The sequence below is a fragment of the Podarcis erhardii genome, assembly GCF_964252035.2.
Source record: "Podarcis erhardii genome assembly, chromosome: 8".
NCBI classification, from domain to species: Eukaryota; Metazoa; Chordata; class Lepidosauria; order Squamata; family Lacertidae; genus Podarcis; species Podarcis erhardii.
The window spans coordinates 66781480-66803710 of NC_138499.1; the positions used below are offsets into that span (position 1 = coordinate 66781480).

The 22231-nt window shown below is 43.1% G+C and overlaps 1 protein-coding gene and 1 long non-coding RNA gene across 4 annotated transcripts in view; one reads left to right on the plus strand and one right to left on the minus strand.

The window, feature by feature from the left end:
• Positions 1-765: 765 nt before the first annotated feature.
• Positions 766-8564, minus strand: LOC309348186. The gene is made up of 2 exons (XR_014159280.1): positions 8473-8564; positions 766-1066 (listed from the first exon to the last, which is right to left on the minus strand). It is a non-coding gene; the product is annotated as an uncharacterized lncRNA (long non-coding RNA).
• The window catches only part of SLC22A23 (solute carrier family 22 member 23), a 112933-nt gene continuing 99216 nt past the window's right edge, over positions 8515-22231 (plus strand). For 2 of the 3 annotated variants that reach the window (XM_081873042.1, XM_081873043.1), the window contains exon 1: positions 8520-9849. In XM_081873042.1, coding sequence (XP_081729168.1) covers positions 9256-9849 — 594 coding nt within the window. In that variant the 5' untranslated portion in view covers positions 8520-9255. Of the gene's footprint in view, positions 9850-22231 lie in introns of all 3 variants that reach the window. The other variant, XM_081873044.1, reaches the window with a different exon arrangement.

Here is a 22231-nt window from a genome sequence, read left to right on the forward strand (position 1 = left end):
TGCCCCATAAATAACCCAGAAATGCATTTTAAATAAAAACACACATTCTACTCATGTAAAAACACGCTGATTCCTGGACCGTCTGTGGGCCGGATTTAGAAGGCGATGGGGCCGAATCCGGCCCCCGGGCCTTAGTTTACCTACCCATGCTTTTGTTTTTCTTAATAGGAAAAAGTGGGAAGCTGAAATGCTAACTGAAAGGTTGGCACATCAAGGCATTCCTCTTGACAACTGTAGAGGTCAAGGATTTGATAATGGCTTCAATACATCAGGGAAAATAAAAGGTGTTCGTGTCAAAAAACTAATTTGCTGTGTATGCTCCATGTGCTTCCCATTCTCTAAATCTTCTGGGAGTTATTACCGCAGTAGTCTGCGACATTTTGTGTTTTTCAGTCCTGGCCCTGTGCGTTGGAAGATTGTAACAGATAAGATATGTGGCTCATTCCATTCTCAGTCTGACACATGCCAAAGCTGCCTATCCACTAACACACAGTCTTCCAGGTATTCTGGAAGCACTAGTGCATGCTTTTGAATTAAATTTGACACACTAATCTTAATCAGAAGCAACAGTAGTATTTGTATGGTGAGCCCAACCTCCTGAGATAAGCATTGCTTCAGCTGATGTCAGGAGGCTGGCCCCACCCACCACATGGACTGCTATTACCTGCGAGTAAGGTAGGACCTTGGCAAAGTTGAGGTTTTGTGGACACACTAGAGAAAACACTGGATGGGTTGCCACTGATAACATATGTAAGCACCGAAAAGTTAATTTTCAAACCTTTTATTGTCTAAGTTTTGGTCCAAAGTTCTTTCAAGCATTATATATGACAGATACAAACTTTTGCAAGCCAGAGGAATATTTCTCGAATCAGAGTAAACTCACACTGCTGCTATTGTTGAAGAACGAAAACAACTCAGAGATTGATGGCTCAAAATTCTGCAGGAAACATGTCTTTCAGCAAAAGTTATTGGGGGCCTTGGGACAATTTCCAAATAAAAGAAGTAAGAAATAGCAGTTTTCACGATGAGATGTCTCAGCCTGAGGAGTCATGTTCTGTCACTACCCCTGAAAATGAACCAGAATCTTAATTCAGAAAGAATATTTCTGAAGCAACTTTGAACAATTCTACCTTTGACTTAGAGCAAAGATTCAAAGGAACAAAGGACAGTTGCTTTATATTCTGTTGAGCCTTAAAAAAAAAAAAAAAATTATGCTGGAGCCTGAGGAATTGGAAGAACCTACAGATCACTCAGGAAAAATTTCCTTGTGAAATGTTTCACCTGAAAAAGATGAAATCTTCCCAAAGTCTACTTTTGAAAAGGAATGTGAACTACCACCATTTATCTTATTTAATGAGATTTACAAAAGCGACTGTAACTAAGTTTCATTGAAGCCTGCATAGCCTTACAGATTTTTGGCACACTGTCTGTGATGGTGGCAGAAACTGAGAAAATTTCAGCAGGCTAGCACTCATGCAATGAAATATGGGTTTGTTTAAAGGGATGTGCTTAAAGCAGGAGAGGCTTAGCCACCATAAACAGGAACTGAGCAGGAAAAGCAAACAGCCTCTCGTGTATTGTGTATTTATGGGGAGATATTTACTGAGACCTTTTGCACATGCCATAGCAGGTACCAGCAGGACCACTGGCACCCATGGTGACCCCTGATTTAACATGATGACTGAAATGATTTGGCATGATGACTGGGAGAGGTGGGCAAACTATAATCCAAAACCATTGTATGAAGTGGGTTTGCAAAACATGGTTTCTGCCAATGATGGTTTGCTGTAGGTGTCTACAGTCCTACATTCACTTACCTGGGAGAAACTCCCACTGAGCTCAAAGGGTCATAGTTTTGAACAGACATGTATAGGATCACACAGGAATTGACAAACCATAGTTATGACTATTATTACATTGGCAGTTTACAACCTTGCTGAGAGGATGTAAATCAAAAGTAGAGAAGTACCGTATTTTTTGCTCTATAAGACTCATTTTTTCCCTCCTAAAAAGTAAGGGGAAATGTGTGTGTGTGTTATGGAGCGAATGCAGGCTGCGCAGCTATCCCAGAAGCCAGAACAGTAAGAGGGATTGCTGCTTTCACTGCGCAGCGATCCCTCTTGCTGTTCTGGCTTCTGAGATTCAGAATATTGTTTTTCTTGTTTTCCTCCCCCAAAAACTAGGTGCGTCTTGTGGTCTAGTGCGTCTTGGCTTTTGTACATTTGGAAGCTCAAATCATGATTAACACAAACCAGGGTTCAGCATGATGTCATAATACAGCTATTTATTTCACCAGAGATATTCAAACTATGTTGCCTCTTATTATTACTAATGGGGAACAGACAGACCTTTAAGATGAGAACGAAATGATCGGCTAGCTCATGATACCAATTGTAAGTAAAGTTTAAACTTTATTCACTTCTGATGCAGGGTGATGGAAGCAGGCAAGTCTATATGCACACTAGCTCACAGTTGTGAGCCTCAAACTCTTTGGCTTCAGTTGGACTAATTTTCTCTTCATTTTGATTTGTATACTTACCGTAATTGACACTTAAGTTGCTAAGACATTTTGTTCTGCTGGCAAATGCCTAGAGATGTAATGCCATGCAGCAAAGTTCACAACTGTGTTAGATAATTTACCGTGATCTAAGAGTTTGCATTTTAGTGCATAAAGAACGAGATGAAAGTTGAACTTTTAACATTGATTTTTGAAAGATTGATTTCTTAACCACAATGCTCTATTGGATAGCACTTTTGTTTGTGGGAAAGAAATTACAGTTCTTATGTTTTATGCATGTGTAATTAATCTAAAATAGTTTTACTTTCAGAGAATTTTGTATGGGAATAGTTTAATCTGTTTTTCTAGGGTGAAAAGGGAAATAAGTTAGATAAAGTATTCGAGTCCAGAATATTGTCCTCTGTGATACAGGCAAAGCAAAATATTGTTTCAGTGTCATCATCCCTCTCTTACAATATTTCAGAACAAGTGAGAATCAGAACAAATGGGACCTATAACAGTGTATCCTCTCTACAGTCGTTTATTCAAAATAGGACATCCCACCCCCACCATAAATGGGAGTTTGTGATTTCTCTAACTCTGAGCTTGTTTCAGCCCCAAAAGAATTTGCTCCCCTCGCCATTGCCAATGCAGTTAAAACTCATCCCCATTATACTCATATTGCAGGGGTAGCAGCTGTGGCTCAGAGTGCATGGGCTACACCAGCCATACAAAGTAACCCCATACTATTGTACCCATTTTACTGGGAAGAATTAATAGTAGTATAGGCCAGCTCTGACGTTTAGTCCTGTGAAATATACTCGGAGTCGAGAGTGGATTTCATGCTCTTTATTCAGCTCATAGTAGTGAGGAATGAAAGTTCCCCCAAAATAGCTGCTTTATATACATCATTTACACAATGGGCTGCACATGATTGGCTAATTCCGGGATTCTCCTGTAGGCCAATCAGGTTGTGGATTCACTTCCATCTGGAGCTGGATTGGGTAGCTCCTGCGGACCAATCATACTGCTGCATTGTTCTAGGACCAAGCAGACTGCTGCAATCTGAATCCTATTGTTTGAGGACCAATCATACTGCTGCATTTTGGATCCTATTGTTCTAGGACCAATCAGACTGCTGCATTTTGGATCCTATTCAACTCAGTACATAACATCCTGTGTTGTTTATCCTGGGGTGTGGGTGTGTGCACTTTAGGGAAATTGGGGAGGGGTGGCCGTGAAGCTTATTGTTGCAGCAATGCAAGTGACAACAGGTCGAAAGAACTGAGCCTTTCAGCTGCTGATGGAGCAAGATTGTCTAGATGCCAAGTCTATGGATGAACAGCTGTTCATACCTGTTGAGAAACATTGGAGAGCTACACCTGCAATATTAGCTTCTCAGCAGCTAGGGCCACCCAGGCCCCATGGCCCATCAATCACCAGATCCACCTGACATGATGGACCAGTTCTCTGCTGCTAGGAACATATTGTTGCACACCACCTCAATCTCTGTGCGGTGCAAGATTACAGGGGTTCCAGGCGCTTACCCAGGGTTCGTGTTACCTTTGGAATGAGGTACAGCAGAGGCGTCTTTAGGATATATGGACATATATACAACTTGAGCCTATGATGGAGGGGTTCACAGCATTAACACCCTGAGAGGATATTGCTTCTGCCTGGATTCAAAGCAGAGATCAGGCATCGCTCTGTCTTTCTCGCTTCCCAGCCTGCTACATGCAGCTTTTAGTCTGCTGGCTCACATAACTCAAACTCTCCACTCCGGTGGTTTTTCTAACTACCAATTATTTGAGGGAGCCCATTTGCTATCTGGCATAGATCCACTTCTTTTGTTCCCTTAATGGCCCATTACCTAGGCTATCACCTCACCAGGAAGCTAGCCTGGCTATTCCAGGAAGTTGAATCCTTCCTTATATTTTAACACTTGCTGGATTAGTAGGGTCTCAGCATACAGTCTACTCTCCCCCCCCCCCAACTCATAACACTATGTATGCTTTAGGGTTTTTTGGTAGTAATTACTTTGTCTTCCATCTCCTGGGGGGGGGGGGCAGGGTGGAATCCTGCTGACACCAATGCCTCTGCGAAAATGTACATATGAATGCACTGTTATGATCTGGAGTCTTATACTTTGTTTCTGTTCCAATTCTATTTTTGTACTAGCGTTCTTTTAAATAACTTTTTTTAATAAAAGAAATTCATTGTTATTCTCATGTTTCTATTCTCAGCTTCCCTGAAAGTTTTTTGTTTTTGTTAATCTAAACAATGAAACATTGCAAGAAACAAAAAAATATATCTTCTGGCGGTTCTGTGTTTTAAGGGACATGCTCCTTCATATGTTCTGGTCTTGCTGTATGGAGTAGAGAGATCAAACCAATTCCATTTTCAGTGTAATAACCTGTCCCAGGAGAATGCAGACTCTCAACGTAGCATATATGTGCCATATAAAATATGAGCTGAAGGTTTGGTTATGGTTGTTTGTTTTAACTGATGCAGTGGAACGGCAGAGGAACTGACATACACCCACTAACAAATCATTGACTACTCTTTTATGAGGGTTGGCATACTGAAACAAACAGTTTCATAGTCTAATTATACCCCCCCCCCAGGAATAAACCTATAGGATAGGATCACATCTATTGGCCCTTGTGACAGCATAGCAAAATTAGCCATCACTTCAAAAGGGCATAGGAGTTGGACATTGCAGCTGGGCCAGTATGATTGTGCAGAACAAGGCTCAGAAATAAGTAATAAGGTGCAAAGCGTGAGACGGGTACAGGTATGCCAACATTCATTACAAATCTTAACCGTGTATTGTCAGCATCACCATCCCTCTTCTGTGTGGATCCCTCCATTATCCACAGATACTCCCTGTAGAAATATAATGCAAAGGGAGCTAGACTCACATAGACAAATGGGTTCCATAAATCTGCTGTGCTAGAAAAGCACAATGTTGACAAATCCTCCATTAGTCAACAACTCCAAGCACAGAGTGAAGGACAGGGTAAGGCTGGACTACAGAATCACAACTGCATCCTGGCTCAATACCACGCCGTATTGGCATTACCAGTGATGTCATAGACATAGCCTGATGCAGTCACGCTAAATTTCAACAAAGCCTATGTATCAAGATGCACGGTGTGAGACTGAAAACTTATGCTCCCGCATAATATAAAGCAAGAAATAAAAGAGGAAATGACAGAACGTTAGCAACGGAAAATAGGTCGCATGCACAAGAATCTAGGCTGGGTTTGTAGTTCTTTAGCAGTAGTAACCTTTTTTCCTGATAATGATTTGTAATCTTTTTAGACTTGTGTGCATGTGGTTTTGTATATTTCTACTTTTTTTAATAAAAGAAATAAACTGTGCACAGGGAAACATTAAACACGCAACAAAAACGAAGTAAAAAAAATAAGCTTTGAGGACATCAGACTCGGAGAAGAGATACATGCGTTTTGAAAGAAGCACATGCTGAGATATAGACGGAGTACAAGAACAAAGACAAGTAAAAAGAGGTGTGGGGAGAGGTAGGCTAGCCCAGAAAATCCAACATGTCCAAATTAGTTATCTTAGACCCAGAGTTAAGTCCACCAAGAACAGGGTTGGTTATGTGAAACTTTAGAAAGTAAGTGGCCACAAAATGCCCCTCAGGAAGACTTGGGACAACATGTTGTGGGTGGGAGAGTGGTAACATCAGCACTAAGTCTCTTTCCAGAAATTTCCAAATCCGCTCCCTCAAAAAATAACCCTGCAATTGGGGCAGCCCACAACAGTATCAGTCAGGGATACTATCATGGCTGAACTCTGGGGAGCAGAGGTCCAGAGCCATGCTAGTACAGTGGTACCTCAGGTTAAGTACTTAATTCGTTCTGGAGGTCCGTTCTTAACCCGAAACTAGCTAGCTAGCTAGTGAAGAAGAACACATTACTATCTAAAGCATCATAATTGCTACCTTTCTAACTGCACCACTGGTTATAGCCTCACACAGATTTCTGTTAGTCAATCACCAGCACATGTAATCTAAACATGATTCAGATGTGACTTACGTTAGCTAAACTGGTGCTACTTAAAAGTGGTACAGCAACCACTAAGGAAGAAAGCCTCAGGTTCTAATTTACAAAGACAAGGGGAGAAGAGGAACAGCAAAACCAGTCAGTCTTACACGCAACACAAACTTGGGGCCGGTGCTCTTTGGGAATTAGGTGATCACTTGACCTTCTCAAAACTGGCCCAACCAGTTAATTAATAAACTTTCAGCCAAGGTTGGTTTTCCAAAGCAGAGCCTCAGGCTACAGCCACACTATCCATTTAAAGCACACAGCTTCCCCCCAAAGATCCTGGAACTGTGAGTTGTTAAGGGTGCTGAGAATTGTAGCTCTGTGTATGTGTGTCAAAACTACATTTCCCAGGCTTCTTTGGGGGAAAGCCATGTTCTTAAAATGTTTGGTGCGGATAAAAAAACCCTCAGACTGTGCCACAATCCTAGTATCCTAGTATGCCTTACCTAAGAGCGAGTTCCACTTATTACAGTGGGAATTACATCTGAGTAATAGGATTGCAGTGCCAGTGACATTTTTACAGCACAATCCTCTGTGTGTCCACTTGGCTTAAACTAGTCAGAGGTTTGCTGTGGAATCGGTGCTGCTCATGCACACAAGTTTCTCACACTGTTCACATGACATAATTGTCACACAAAAGCCACTTCGTACTTAAAAAAGAAGTCAACACAGATTTCCCCTTGCAGTGGAAAATCCATTTAAAGTAAAAACAAAAGCCTGTTTTGCATGCTGTCATGGAAGCTCTCTCTTTCTCTTTCTCCTTTTCTTTCAGCGGACGGTTTATCATGTGTGTGGTGATGCTTTGGGAGGCAGTCCCTGTTGGTTCACCCTTGCTTCTGCTTGCTCCTCACCTGAGCAGGACTGAGCCATTTTTGCTTCCAGCAGCCCAAACAATACACCTATAGTAGTTCTTTAAACGTATGATGCATCACAAATGAGCATCTGCTGGTTTATTATTTTCCTTATGGGATATGAGGTTTCCCAGAAAATAATGATAGAATGTGTTGTAAAAAGAGATGTGGCCATATTAGTACATCTTGCATAAATAGCACCTGACTTGAAGATACTACTTGGATTTGTTAAAAAAAAAAAAAAAATCTTAAAAAAAACCCACATTTCTGTGCCTTGCCTCTGAATGGTGCAAGGCAGTCAGGTTGTTATATCTTAATTCAAACATGTCAGGGCCTTTTGAAAAAGAATAAAATGCTCATCTAAGAACAATCAGGATACACACCAAACACAATGCCTCTGATTTCCATTGGGTTTCCCTTATAATCTATCCACAGCCCCGTTCTAACCGAAAGCACCTGAGATACCAGCAATATCAGCCACAGAACAAAAGGTTAGACTTGCACTGCGGTAATATTACGTTGGCACTGCAGGCAGGCAGGCAGCTAGGCTGGTGCAAAGGTACAGGGCTGGCTGCTGCAGGACAGCTCACGTCTGTTCTCAGACGTACTGAATTCAATGGGATTTACTCGAGGTTGACTGAGCGTGCGCAGGACTGCAGCTTAAGCCAGTCAGGAGAACACCCCTCTCTATATTCTCACAGGACACTCCGCTCGGTTCTCCGGCTGGGACATACGCAGAGACGCTCAGCGGGGAAACGAGACGCCGGGTTTGCGTTGGCTGAGACCCACACGACCTATTCCCCCCGCCCCCTGCCCCACGAGAAGTCCCCTCACGAACCGCCCGCCCGCCCACCCCGTCCCCGGGCGCTCACGCCGAGGCTGCCCGCCACTTCTGGGGCGCAATTCGCGCCGCTCGCTCCCTCAGGGGTCGAGGGGGCGGGGCCGTCCCGGGCGTCCCCTGCAGGGGGAGCCGGGTGGTCGCGACGGGTTAGTCCCGCGGCAGCGGCGGCAGCAGCAGGTGCTGCGGCGGAGCAGCTCTCGTTACCTTTACCTCAGGGAGAGGCGGAGCCGTAGGCGGGCTGTGGGTCAGGGGGCTGGGCTTTCAGGTTGCGAGGCGAGCGCTGGAAGAAAGGGCGAGACGAGCGAGGCCTCCCCACTCACCCCACCCCCTTCCCGAGAAAGGGAAGCCGGCCGCCTCCTGAGGAGAGCTGAGGCGACGCGCCGCCGAAGAAGGAGAAGGCGCCGCCGCCGCCGCCGCTGCGCAAGGGATTCGCCTCCTTCGGACCCTCCTCGCCGGGCGAGGGGGAAAACGCCGCCCTCAGGGCCGAAGGAGCCTGATGTGCGGCAACCGAGAGCCCGCGAGGAGCCAGGCGCCGGGTCCTTCCGCGAGCTGCAGCCGCAGTGACCTGAAAGGGACCTTTTAAAAAATAATAGTTCGGATAAGCCTGGGCTCCAGGCCGCCCAGCAGAGTCTTGGTGGCCGGCGAGTGTGTGTGTGTGTGTGTGTAGGGCGGACGTCGACGGAGGCGCGCGAAGGTTATCTGGGGAGGGAAGAAAGGCGGGCTGGGAGTGGCGGAGGATGGGCGCGCCTTGACGCGCGGGGAGGCAAAGGCGGGAGAGACCACCGTCTCCGCGCGTAATCGCGAACCGGACCCCTATGTGCGTGTTGGCGGAGACTCCTGACGGGAAAGCCGCCTCCTCGGATCGCGCCGATCGCCACAGGGTTGCCGGCCATTGGATCGCAGCCGTCGCCGGTACGCGCGGCGCGCCGCCGCCACCACCACCACCAACAGCGACAGCACCGGCCCCGATCTTCTCTATGTGAGTTTCTCCGGATGGCGATAGACCGGCGACGAGAGGAGGGCGGCGGAGGTGGAGGAGGAGGGCGGCAGCTACCCGAGGAGAACGGCTCTTTGCCGGCCGGGGAGGCGGACCCTGCGGCGGCTGCTGCTGCGGCGACGGCCGCCCCTCCTGCCGGGGGTCTGGCGGCGGAGATCCAGAGCCTGCCTCCGCCTCCGCCTCCTTCCGGGTCGTGCAACCCGCTGCTCTTGGATTACGATGGCTCGGTGCTGCCTCTCCTGGGCGGGCTGGGCGGCGGGCACCAGAAGACCCTCATCCTGCTCACCTGGATCCCGGCCCTGTTCATCGGCTTCAGCCAGTTCTCGGACAGCTTCCTCTTGGTGCAGCCTGTCTCTTGGTGCAAGGGCACGGATGGGCAGGGCAACTGGACGGGCCACCCGCACCTGCCCGCTGCTGCTCGGGGCCTCGCCACCAGCCCCAGCTACAACCACAGCAGCAGCAGCTACAGCAGAGGGATGCTGGCGGCGCCAGAACTGCCCACCCCCGAGGGGAAGAACGACAGTTACTGTGACTGTAGCGAGAGGTATCACCGGATCTCGGCTGGCCTTCAGCAGAACATAGTCAGCAAGGTAAGCACTCATAATGTACAGGCAGACGTCTGAAGCCGCCCTAAACTGCCCAGTAGCAGCTGGGTCAGGACTGAGGCGTTTGTTTGTCCCAGCCCTGGTACCTGTGACCCTCTTAACTGGGAGTGAACCTGGCACCTGCAGCATGCAGACTCTTTGCCCTGCAACTGAGCTGGTGCGCTAGAATGAGGCAAGAGGGTACAGTTTCAGTTGTAGAACTGCAAAGGAGAGGGCATCTGGTGCAGGGATCAGTTTGTGCCAGGGCTCAGTCCCTGAGTTGCGTTGCCATGCAAAGCCACCTGGTTTAGATTGCAAAAAGTTGCCTTCTGCATGGAGGAGGCAATGTTTGGGCCAATGAGTGTCCAACAGCATGCAAAGTATGTAGTCCAGCCTCTCTGCTGAAATGCCAGCCCTAGTGGGCATGCCAAATAACTGTGTGGCACTGGGGAGAAGGACTTGTAAATATTATGCTACTTGGGGAGAAGGTGTTTTGGCAGTATCTTGTGTGGCCAACTCTGCCGTCTAAACTGGCCTTTGAATATGTGAAGCAATGAAGGGGAAAGGACCTCTGAGCAGATTCCAGGTCTCTCTCTTTCAGTGCCGCTCATCTCCTTGTGTTGAGGATTGAAGTTCTTTGATACTGTGTGTGAGAATGTGGTGGAGATGATGTTGGGGTTGAGCAGCAGCGTGAATCAAGTGGAACCCATGAGTATAAACTTATTCTGAAGGGTGTGTTGCAAGGGTTGGAATGCAGGAATATCTTTCCCTAGTGCATTCAGTGATGTCATGTAAGGACACCCCAGGGGTGTCCTCTGGTCTTGCTAGAGAAAAAGCAGGCCTAATCTTTATTGTCTCCAGCCCATAAGATATTGCATTTGTTTTCATGGTCCTTTACAACTCCCAATGACCCAGTTTTAATACAAGAGGTTACAACACGCTGCTTTTGAACAGCAACTGTGTTGGGTAAATGTTTTCCCCCCTGTGATAAAGTGTCTGTACTCTTACCCTCTGAATCACATGCTACTGAAACATACTTTTGCACTGCCTGTACAAGTGTGTCTAGATGTGGATTCCATTGTGTACATTTCTCAGTCAGGAGCTGCGGCTGTTGCTGACACCCATGATATTTCTGTAATGAATTACTCACAACAAATAGAGTATCCCTATACAGTAATGTGACTTGAGGCATTTGCCAGGGGAAGGCAAGTTGGAACAAGCTTAGCTTACAATGTGAGGCAATTCAGTCCAGTAGGTCTTTCTTATGAGTAAATCTGCTTAGGATTGTACTGTATTGAGACAGCTTGCTAGCCACAGTGTATGATAAGAAAGCGCTGGAGCTTTAGGGGTGCTAGAATAGCTCTTTTCTAGTTATGGCTGCAGCTATATTTGCATGTAACACTAAACCATAGTTGGCTTTGTGCACTTATACTTTCACCCCCTTATCCTCTGATGTGCTCATGTGAAGAAAATTGAAAGCTTTCACTTCCATTTTCAGCTAAATATGATAACTCATTCTCCCCAAATCTGGATAAACTGTGGTTAGTGTTATCTAGTTTCACTGCTTTATAGTCAACTTCAAACCACGGTTACTGATCCTGGCTTCTTTTGTTAACCACCATTTCTTTCTTTCTTTTTTAATTAAAGCAATTTTCCAATATTTTCCCACTATTACCATAGTTTTGTCAATTATACAGATTCCAATTAACATCAAAATAATTGCAGTTAATTCAAAATTTATACAATTTAATCAAAGTGGTTTCCCGCTTTCCTTGATCAGTGTTTGTTGTCCAGTTCTTATATGGCTGAAGTTCATTTTTTTAAATTAACATCTGATTACATTTCAGTTGATATATTAATCATTAAGATAACAGCTGCATTTTTAGCAATTGCTATGTGTGTTAATGCCTTATCTATCTTTCCATAGGATTTCAAATGAGGTGCTCTAATCATTTTCCTTTTCTCTGTGTGTGTCCGTCTGAATATGCCCATTTATGAAGTCCTTGGCCTTTGTCTGCTGTCCAGTTCTTAAAATTCCTCCAGTTGCTGTTGTCTCTCAGCATAGCTGGGATGGGGCTATAATACTGGAGAATCCTCAAAATATCTCAATAGCTCCCTCCCATCATGCTCATTTTGCTGCTTAGTGCTTCCGGACAACAACATACTCCAACAGTCCACTCTTTCTCACTATTCAGTCAACATCTAGAAATTCCCACAGCCTGAGAAAGAGGGATCCAACTTCTGCCACAAGGGTGTAGTTTCTATTTTAGACATAACAAGAAACCACCGTTAATTTAAAAGGGAGCTGAAAACTTCCAATCTCTTTGTGGCTGTGGCAGAGCGAGGATGGGGGAAGCTCATGCATTTAACACTAAACCATGGCTTGGCGTTGTGTGCAAGTCAGGCCTATAATCTGAAAATTGCTAGGGGCTGTGAGAACTCCTCTGGAGTGTGCACACATTTCTTTTGTATTTCTGTTTTACATTTATATACCACTTGATTCCCCCCAAGGAGTTCAAGGCGGTGTTTATAGTTCTCCCCTATTCACTCACTCTTCACAACAACCCTGTGAGGCAAGTCAGACTGAGAGACAGTGACTGGCCCAAGGTTACCCAGTGAGCTTCATGGCTGAGTGGGAATTCAAACCTTGGTCTTCTGGGTTGTAATCAAACACTCTAACCATTGCACCACACTGGCCCTAGTCGAACAGGCGTTGCAGCATTTCTAAAACAATACCAAAAACCTGTTTATCAGAGCTGGAATGAGGATTAATGTTCTACACACCATGAGCAATAACTTCTCTTTCAATGACTTCTGTAACTCTCTGAGGCTGTAAGCTGGTGCTTGCGATGGTAGTATGTCCCACTGGACTCTATGGGGCTTACTAATAAGTAGACTTGTGCAGGATTACACTGTGAATAAAATAACCTATTCTCTCATTTAAATGTATGTTAAACAGGTTGCTGTTTCATAAAGGCCACCAGCTGTAAAGCTCTGAGGTGAATAAACTGAAATTATCAGCTGCATCATTCCCTCTAACTTGGCTGGTTCTGTATCTATCATTATGTAATCAAATGGGGTTTGTGCAAAAACAGGATGGGAGCTTTTGCATACTTGGAGAACTCATTGGAAGTGCATTACTTTTTGTGTCTGCCAAAGATCTATGCTGAGTGACTTTCAGGACATACAGAATAGTTCATGGTGCCTGAACCATGAATTATTGAAGGTGTTAGTTTTGGGGGTGGGGTTGAGATGAGGCCTGTTTGAATCCCTAACAGTTTACAATATCCTGGAGGAGGGGACTAGGTTCTGAGGGATGCCATTATATTATGGCCACTTTCAAGAAGGGGTTGAAGAAAAGGACACCCTTTTCATTTCCACTCTCCAGAAACCTCACCTGACCTCTAGAGCAATTTTTTCAGGGTCATAGCTGGTGCCTGGTCCTTCCACAGCAGATGGAAGTTGCAGGAAGGTGTGAAAGAAAGCTTTCCCCTTCTCTCTCATCTCTCTTCCTGCCACTACCCCCCACACCCTGCGCCCGCTCCTAGTCCTGAACAGCATTGCATGGTTCCTGTTGTAGGATAGCTGGACAGGAAGAGCATTATTGCCAAGGCTGGAGATACGCTGCAAGATTTTGTTGAAGATCCCCACTTGTATTTTCCATATTTACTAATTAGTGTGGGTGCCAGATCGCCCTTTGCCTTTGCAGACAACTCATTTGCCCTAATTATAGGTTTGGGGGGTACTTCCCTACCTACTGCCTTCCCAGTGTTACTGTAGTAAACAACTGCAGTGTAAAATGAAACTGTTACATCATCATCATCATGGTAGTTCCCTTAATCCCAAACACCCAAAGCTCAGCAAAACTCATTCCTCCTGGAAACTGTGCGTTTGGATTAACTGTGCTGTGAACTAGGTATGCAGTAATCAAGTGACTACGGTCTTGCTTTCTCTTGCCACCAACACTGGCTGAAAACCATTTCAGCTTCCCTTTAAAGCATGTGAAGGGTCCATCATACCTGCTTTTAAAACAACGGGGTGTGTGGAAATGTGTGTATTGAGTAAGACATCTTGATATTGTTACAGCCGCAATGTTTCCAAATGCCGTAATTGGCAGACGCCATATTCCTGCTAATCCTGCTAAACACTTTGCTAATCCAAGTAATGATGCTGTTGTCTTCATTGGCTAAACCATTAAAAAATCACAGATGTGGTGCTTGCCAGCACAGTCATGGCAGAAAAAGATGGTTCCTTATTGACTCTTATACTTATTATAAGGGGTCCCCTCAAAGCCTTCATCAAATCACTGGTCACCTCTCTGTACACAGGTGTAAGAACATAAGAGCCTGCTGGATCAGGCCAATGGTCTATCTACTCCAGCATCCATATTACAGGGTTATAGCCAACCAAGTCGTACTCATAGTAGACTCATTGAAATTAATAGATAGGTAATAAGAACAATAATAAATCTCATCCCAGGGGGCGGAGGGAGGAAATGGCGCCTAGACATTCTGTTGTGGTGACTGTAACCTAGGTTTAAGGTGCCATTAGGCAATCAGCTTACATATCTGAGTTTCTAGCACTGTGTGGATAAGACAATCCTAAAGTATCTTAACAAATACCCTGACTTGATATAAGACAGCTTTCTATGTTCTTAGCTTTTATAGCAAGGGTGAGGTGATTTGGGGCTCAAGCAGTTTTAGAAGATCCCTCTGTTCTGAGATCTTTCCTATCATCCTAATACCAGATAAGGCTCTCTGACTGTGGTTACACTTTCTCCTTTGCCATCCCTCACTTATTTTAGGACTGCACCCAGGCATTCAGAACAGGTTCTTGAAGATGAACCCTCCCACAAATTAAATTGTCACCTGCAGTCATTAGGGATTGAACATGATTTTAAAAAACCCAAGTTACTCAAACAAATACATAGAAAAAGAGCTGACAATATGGTTTGGAACTGTCAGTGGGTTTATTTAATCACAGGTCTAGGTTGAAGTCCTGACACTGCATTATAACTCAAAGCTTGTAATGCCATGTGGCAGTAAATCTTCTGCTCTAGATTAATCTTGTCTGTATTTCTTTAAAGAAACATTTAATTGTGTTTGGAATTACTTCTGAAACATCATACCTTCCTTTGGCATTATATTCTTGGCCAAGGTAATATGCTCATGGGGCGTTGAAGGTCCTGGCTGTTAAGCTACGCCTTTGGTTTGTAAGCCGCTTTGATCAGTATTAGAAAATGAGATGTACAAGCTAATTGCCAAATGGCACCTTAAACCTAGGTTATGGTCACCACAACAAATGTTCTAGGCACTTTATTTCTTGTTATTTGGATTTAATTTTAATACCACTTTGTATTTTAAAGGAAACACCTCAAAGCAGTTTACAACACAATAAAACATAATACAGAATAAAACAAATTCAAGCTTCAAGGAAAATAAGTGACATTTTGCTTTTCCTATATGAAATATACTCTGAGTCGAGAGTGGATTTCATGCTCTTTATTCAGCTCATAGTAGTGAGGAATGAAAGTTCCCCCAAAATATCTGCTTTATATACATTATTTACATAATGAGTCGCACGTGATTGGCTAATTCTGGGATTCTCCTGTAGGCCAATCAGGTTGCGGATTCACTTCTACCTGGAGCTGGATTGGGTGGCTCCTGTGAACCAATCATACTGCTGCATTGTTCTAGGACCAATCAGACTGCAGCATTCTGAATCCTATTGTTCTAGGACCAATCAGACTGCTGCTTTTTGGATCCTATTCAACTCAGTACATAACACTATATTTATTTATCTACTTAATTTATATAACTTATTTACCTACTTAATTTATATAGCAGAAGTACTCTTGGAAGCCACTTAAGTCACAGCCACTTATGCTACCTCACAGGGTCGTTGTAGAGATTAGCAGGTGGGATATAATTGCAGTAATAAGCTCTTCTGCTTACCTGCTTAAGAAGGCTGGAGAGGGTAGCCAGATGGAGATGTCAGTCAACTGGACCCGTGCCAGTAGCAAAACACATTTGGTGCCTGTCTAATTTCTAACACTGTCTGAGATTCATTTGAATGAAAAGTGACATAGAAAAGCAATAAATCAAATCAACTCTCAGAGACAAATTGTGTATTCATTAGAGCTAGCTACCCCACACAGGATTGTGGATTGATATCTTAGAGCAATGTAGAGGAAAGAGATGCTGTTATTTCTTCACTAGGAGTGAAATAGATTGACATAGGAAATATAACTGTGAAGAGATAGCAATCCATTGCTGTTGCTGTTCTACTTCTCAAGTCCAAATGTCTAGTGAGCCTAGGCTGTAGTCTATATACACTTAGCTGGGAGTATGTCCCATTCAGTTCAGTAGGAGATACTTCTGAGTGATGTATAGAACTCCAGTGTGAGACCCACTGGGCATTATTATTACAGCCATGTATTTAAGCATTACCCTGGTCAAGGTAAAGGGACCCCTGACCATTAGGTCCAGTCATGACTGACTCTGGGGTTGCGGCGCTCATCTCACTTTATTGGCTAAGGGAGCCAGCGTACAGCTTCCGGGTCATGTGGCCAGCATGACCAAGACTGGTTCTGGCAAACCAGAGCAGCGCACGGAAGCACCGTTTACCTTCCCTCCGGAGTGGTACCTATTTATCTACTTGCACTTTGATGTGCTTTCGAACTACTAGGTTGGCAGGAGCAGGCACCGAGCAACAGGAGCTCACCCCACCGTGGGGATTCGAACCACCGACCTTCTTATTGGCAAGTCCCACAGTAGCCATAGGCAAAAGAGAACTTGTATGAGTGAGTAGGGTGGTGGAGGAGCGATGGCACAATCTGGCCCTCTTCTGTGCCCAGCATAGAAACCAAGCTGCCTGCCTGAGGAGGAGATGTAGTGATCTTCTTCAGGAGGGATGGAGCTCTCTGTCCCATATCTTCCAGGAATCAGTAGGCTAGTGAACTTTACTTTTGCAGGCAGGCAACATTTTTTTATTTTTGCTTATTTATATATTTTTTTTTTTATAATAATTTTTATTGATTTTACAACATAAAGAAAAAACAAAACAAACATAATGCGACTTCCCCAAACCTCCCCTTCACTGCATCCAAATTTCAAAATTTTTAGCAATTCTTCATCCCATTTTTATATTTAATTCTCTTTAAAAAGAGTTTCTGCTTTATAAATTTCGATTTATAGCTGTAATTCTTAGTGTCCAATCCCCTGACATCTTAACATTCCGAAATTTTACAACAATTTTTAAGATAGATTTTAAATTTTTTCCAGTCCTCCTCCACTGTCTCTTTCTTCTGGTCACGGATTCTGCCGGTCATCTCTGCCAGTCCCATAAATTCAGTCACCTTGGTCTGCCATTCTTCCAGAGTAGGTAATTCTTTAGTCTTCCAATACTTCGCCAAAAGGATTCTTGCTGCTGTTGTTGCGTACATAAAAAAGGTCCTATCTTTCTTTGGTACCAATTGGCCGACCATGCCCAAGAGAAAAGCCTCCGGTTTCTTTACAAATGTCCACTTAAGGATTTTCTTAATTTCATTATAGATCATTTCCCAGTAGGCCTTAATCTTTGGGCAGGTCCACCAAAGGTGATAAAAAGTTCCTTCACATTCATTACACTTCCAGCAATTGTTATTGGGCAAATGATATATCTTTGCAAGCTTGACTGGGGTCATGTACCACCTATAGATCATTTTCATTATGTTCTCTTTCAGGGCACTACATGCCGTAAATTTAATACCTGTGGTCCATAACTGCTCCCAGTCAGCAAACATAATATCATGACCAATATCTTGTGCCCACTTAATCATGGCTGATTTAACCGTTTCATCTTGTGTGTTCCATTTTAGCAGCAGATTATACATTCTAGACAAATTCTTAGTATTGGGTTCTAGCAATTCTGTTTCTAACTTTGACCTCTCCTTCTGAAATCCTAGTTTTCTGTCCTGCTTAAAAGTTTCATTAATCTGGTAATAATGTAACCAGTCTCGGACTTTAGGTTTCAATTTCTCAAAACTCTGTAGTTTCAACTTTTCACCATCATATTCTATAATTTCACAATATTTTGGCCAGTCTGTATCCATGTTCAATCTTTTTACCGCCTTAGCTTCCATTGGTGACAGCCACCTGGGGGTTTTACTTTCAAACAAATCTTTATATCGATTCCATACATTATACAATGCTTTCCTAATAATATGATTTTTAAAATTTCTGTGTACCTTTACCTTGTCATACCATAAATATGCATGCCAACCAAAACTATTATCATAACCTTCCAAGTCCAGAATATCTGTATTCTCAAGAAGTAGCCATGGTTTCAGCCAGCAAAAAGCTGCTGCTTCATAATAAAGTTTTAAGTCCGGCAGGGCAAAGCCCCCTCTATCCTTTGCATCAGTCAAAATCTTGAATTTAATTCTGGGTTTTTTGCCCTGCCAGACAAATTTAGATATATCTTTCTGCCACTTCTTGAAACAGTCCATCTTATCTAAAATTTGCAATGTCTGGAACAAAAACAACAATCTCGGCAATACATTCATCTTAATTACAGCAATTCGGCCTAACAAGGAAAGTCTCAATCTTGACCATATATCGAAATCTTTCTTCACTTCAGCCCAGCATTTCTCATAATTATCTTTAAATAGATTCACATTCTTAGATGTTAAGTTCACCCCCAGATATTTTACCTTTTTAGTAATTTCCAAACCCGTTTCTCTTTGAAAACTATCTTTTTCCCCCACCGTGAGATTTTTTTCCAACACCTTTGTCTTGTGTTTATTCAATTTAAAACCTGCTACCTGACCAAATATTTCAATAAGTTCCAAAACTCTTTTTGTGCTAGTTTCTGGCTGTTGTAGTGTCAAAACTAGGTCATCTGCAAATGCTCTTAGCTTATAATGTTTAGTTCCGACCTGTATACCTTTAACCAGCTGGTCTCTTCTAATCATGTTAAGGAAAACCTCCAGTACCGATATAAACAATAGAGGGGAAATTGGGCATCCCTGTCGTGTCCCTTTCTCTATTGGAATTTCATCCATAACCATACCATTTACAATAAGTTTGGCCTTTTGCTCAGAATAAATTGCACTTATACCATTTTCAAAGTTCTTGCCTACCCCCATTCCTTGGAGATTCCTCTTCATAAAACTCCAACAAATATTGTCAAAGGCTTTCTCTGCATCCACAAAAATCAAAACAGCTTTTCTATTTATGTCAGTTTCCAAAAGTTCTAGAATATCTATAATATTCCTCACATTGTCTGACAAATGCCTGCCTGGTAGAAAGCCTGTTTGGTCCCTGTGAATCTCCTCTAACAGCACTTTTTTGAATCTTTTTGCTAGAATGTCTGCAAAAATTTTATAATCCACGTTCAAAAGTGATATAGGGCGGTAATTCTTGACTTGATGTTTCTCAGTTTCTGTCTTTGGTATAAGTGAAATGAATGCTTCCTTCCACGATTCGGGAGCCTTTTTCCCCTCCAAAATTTGGTTGCAGACTTCTTTCAATGGTTGTATTAACCAATCCTTCAATACTTTATAATATCTCGCAGTTAATCCATCTGGTCCTGGTGATTTTCCCAGCTTCATAAACCAAGAAATATTTTTGCTTATTTATAAGGCCTTATTAGATCACCAACAACTCTTAACAGCAGTGTACCCCACTAACGTCCTTCATCAAATGAACTACTGTATGGATCGTTGAGGTCCTAGTACCGTTCAGTGGGGTTAAATATATCAATCTATATTTTACAGGGTTGAAAATAATTTGGCATTGGGTACAGAAAGAAGATCTCTTCCTGCAGAACTTGCTGTCAGTCAGGGCAGCTGTTTAGAAGAATTGCACTTAAAAACAACAATAACCTGAAGAAGAATTGCATTAAAACAACAACTCCAAACTCCACTATTAAACATTTATTGAGTTCCAAGAGTACACTAGTTATTTGACAGATCATAGAATGACATGGTTCCTATCCAGTGGGTTTACAATCTGAGCAACTACTCTATCACGATTGCGAGACGGTGGTCGTCTTCTTCCTTCCCATAAATATTTATGGGAGAATAGGGGATTCTAATTAATTTAGAGCAACGGCATCCATTACTGCAAAATTACAGTTTTATCCTATGCAAAGTAGGATTCTAGATTAAGCAAATGGCTAATGACCATGAGGATAGCAAGTCATATCTGTGTGTTTTTTTAAAGAAAAGATTCTAAGAATTTTCCAGGTTTTACATGTATATGGTTATTGGCATGACAATAAGATGTATCAGTCTGAAGACATGGATTTACTGCTGAGTCCCCCCGAACACTTTGCTTTACCGTATTTGGTTCATTTCAGTCTTATTGACTGTGGGGAGCTACATGAAAGTTCATTTTATTTCAAGAGTGCTTACAGAGCTGGCACCAACTCTTTCAGGACCAAGTGCATATCAAAATATGTAATCTGTCATGCTTTGCATAGCACACATTCTAATGACTCAGTCCACAACTCAATTAAGCCTCAGTCCTGGGAATTAAAACTATTTGCAGCACTCTGTTGACTACATTTATTTGAAAGTCTCATTTATTACATTCTTTTCAGTCTTTTTTTTTTAAGCTAACATGTAGTGCAATGGTCTTTAAACCTTCAGAGGACTCTGGCCATGTAGATTAGCCAGCCAAAGAAACCTTGGGTATTATTGCAGAGGATTCTGGGATGTGTTCTACAGCAGTGCTGTTCAATCCTGGGTCCCCGGATGTTATTGGACTACAACTCCCATCAGCCTTGACCATTGACTAAGCTGACTGGTGATGAGAGCTGTAGTTCTCCAACAATAGGGAACCCAAGGTGGAAGAATGCTGTTCAACAGCATTCTCAGTTTATGTAGGACAGTGGCAAGACAATAGTGAGCTTCACAGGTGTGAATGAGCCTTGGAACCCACCCAATATTTTCTGGTAGTTATACCTTGCAGGAGAAGAAAAGCAGCGATGGAAGAAGCTTTTGTTTAGGAGATTACTGGAGGAGTAATGTGAGAGCATTACCAAGCATGCTTAAGATAATAGCCCTAGTTATGTGGAAGTACATAGGTAGACAGAAATAAAACAGAATCCAGCAAATGGTTCTCTTGAACAAGCCCTCTTGAAGCTAATGGGAGATGGCCAACTTCTGTTCACTGAAATCACTTTTTGCATAGAGCAGGTGTTCATTCAGTTGCCTCCATTAGAGTAAAGAGCCTTTCCAGATAGCATAGTGTGTCTTACATCAACCCTGTGACATAGGCCAGTTCTACCATCACTCCTGTTAGATTTGGGAGCCTCCCCCCACAACAGATGCTTAGCTGAAATTTGGAGCAGAGACTTGGACCAACATGTAACCTCCAATGTATAACCAGTTCTGGTTAAGATAGAACCATCTCCTTGTGTAAGTCTGTTTCAGTGATTGGGAGTATGGAACCAATTGAGTGATAGTTTTGTCAGCACATTCAAGAAATGATAAGTCTTTTGGGCCAGTCGCAATCACTGTATATTTAATAGGGAAAAATGTTTTCAGGTTTCGTGGCTCATAGAATCGTAGGAATGGAAGGGACCACAGGGTTCATGAACATGAGTTTAAGAGTCTCATCCTCTACCACCTGAGTTATCATTGCTATCTTGGCTTCTGAAAATTAGCTATGAATACCAAAGGAAAATTAAAATAGATACCCCATGTATGCTTTGGAGTGATTCGAATTCCTATGAGTTCACTGAGACTTACTTATGAGTAGACATACCAGATGGTTGCACTGTAAGATGGCTTAAACTTGTCTGTCCCAGGATTACACAAAGCAGAAATCTCATAATTGGATTTCTCAAGTTATTAGACCCTAACTAGCCTGAAAGAACCAATTCTCATCCAGTTTTACTAAAGCTTCCCCTTTCTGGTCCCCTGGAAGCAATATGTTACTCATCACAGGTCACCAGGCAGCTAGCTGTTTCAAAACCTGGACTGACTAGATAGTTGTGTATGCTAAGGGCTACTATACCTATGATGGAGAACTACCTAAGGATGCAGATAATTCTGCACCTTCCACTGTTGCAGGAACATTGTTTGCTTGTCAGGGTAGAAACATTTAGTGCAATCAAATGTTTAATGTTTTGTCTTTGTAACGGAATGTGCCCAGGCAACTGCTCAGAAAGCATTTAATTTCTGTGTAATTCAGTGGTCAGTCTTTTCCTCCTTCCTTTAATGGGGTCAGATTGTAAATATAGTGCTGGGTGATACAGCAATATGGGGTTTTTAAGTGCAGTGTATGCCACGCAGCAATTATCACCCGTCTTCTTAAAATAGCCTTTTCTATTTCAGCTTGCACTTTGTATAAAGGTTTTGAGGAAAGACAACAATTTTATCTCTTCCAAAACGTTCCTA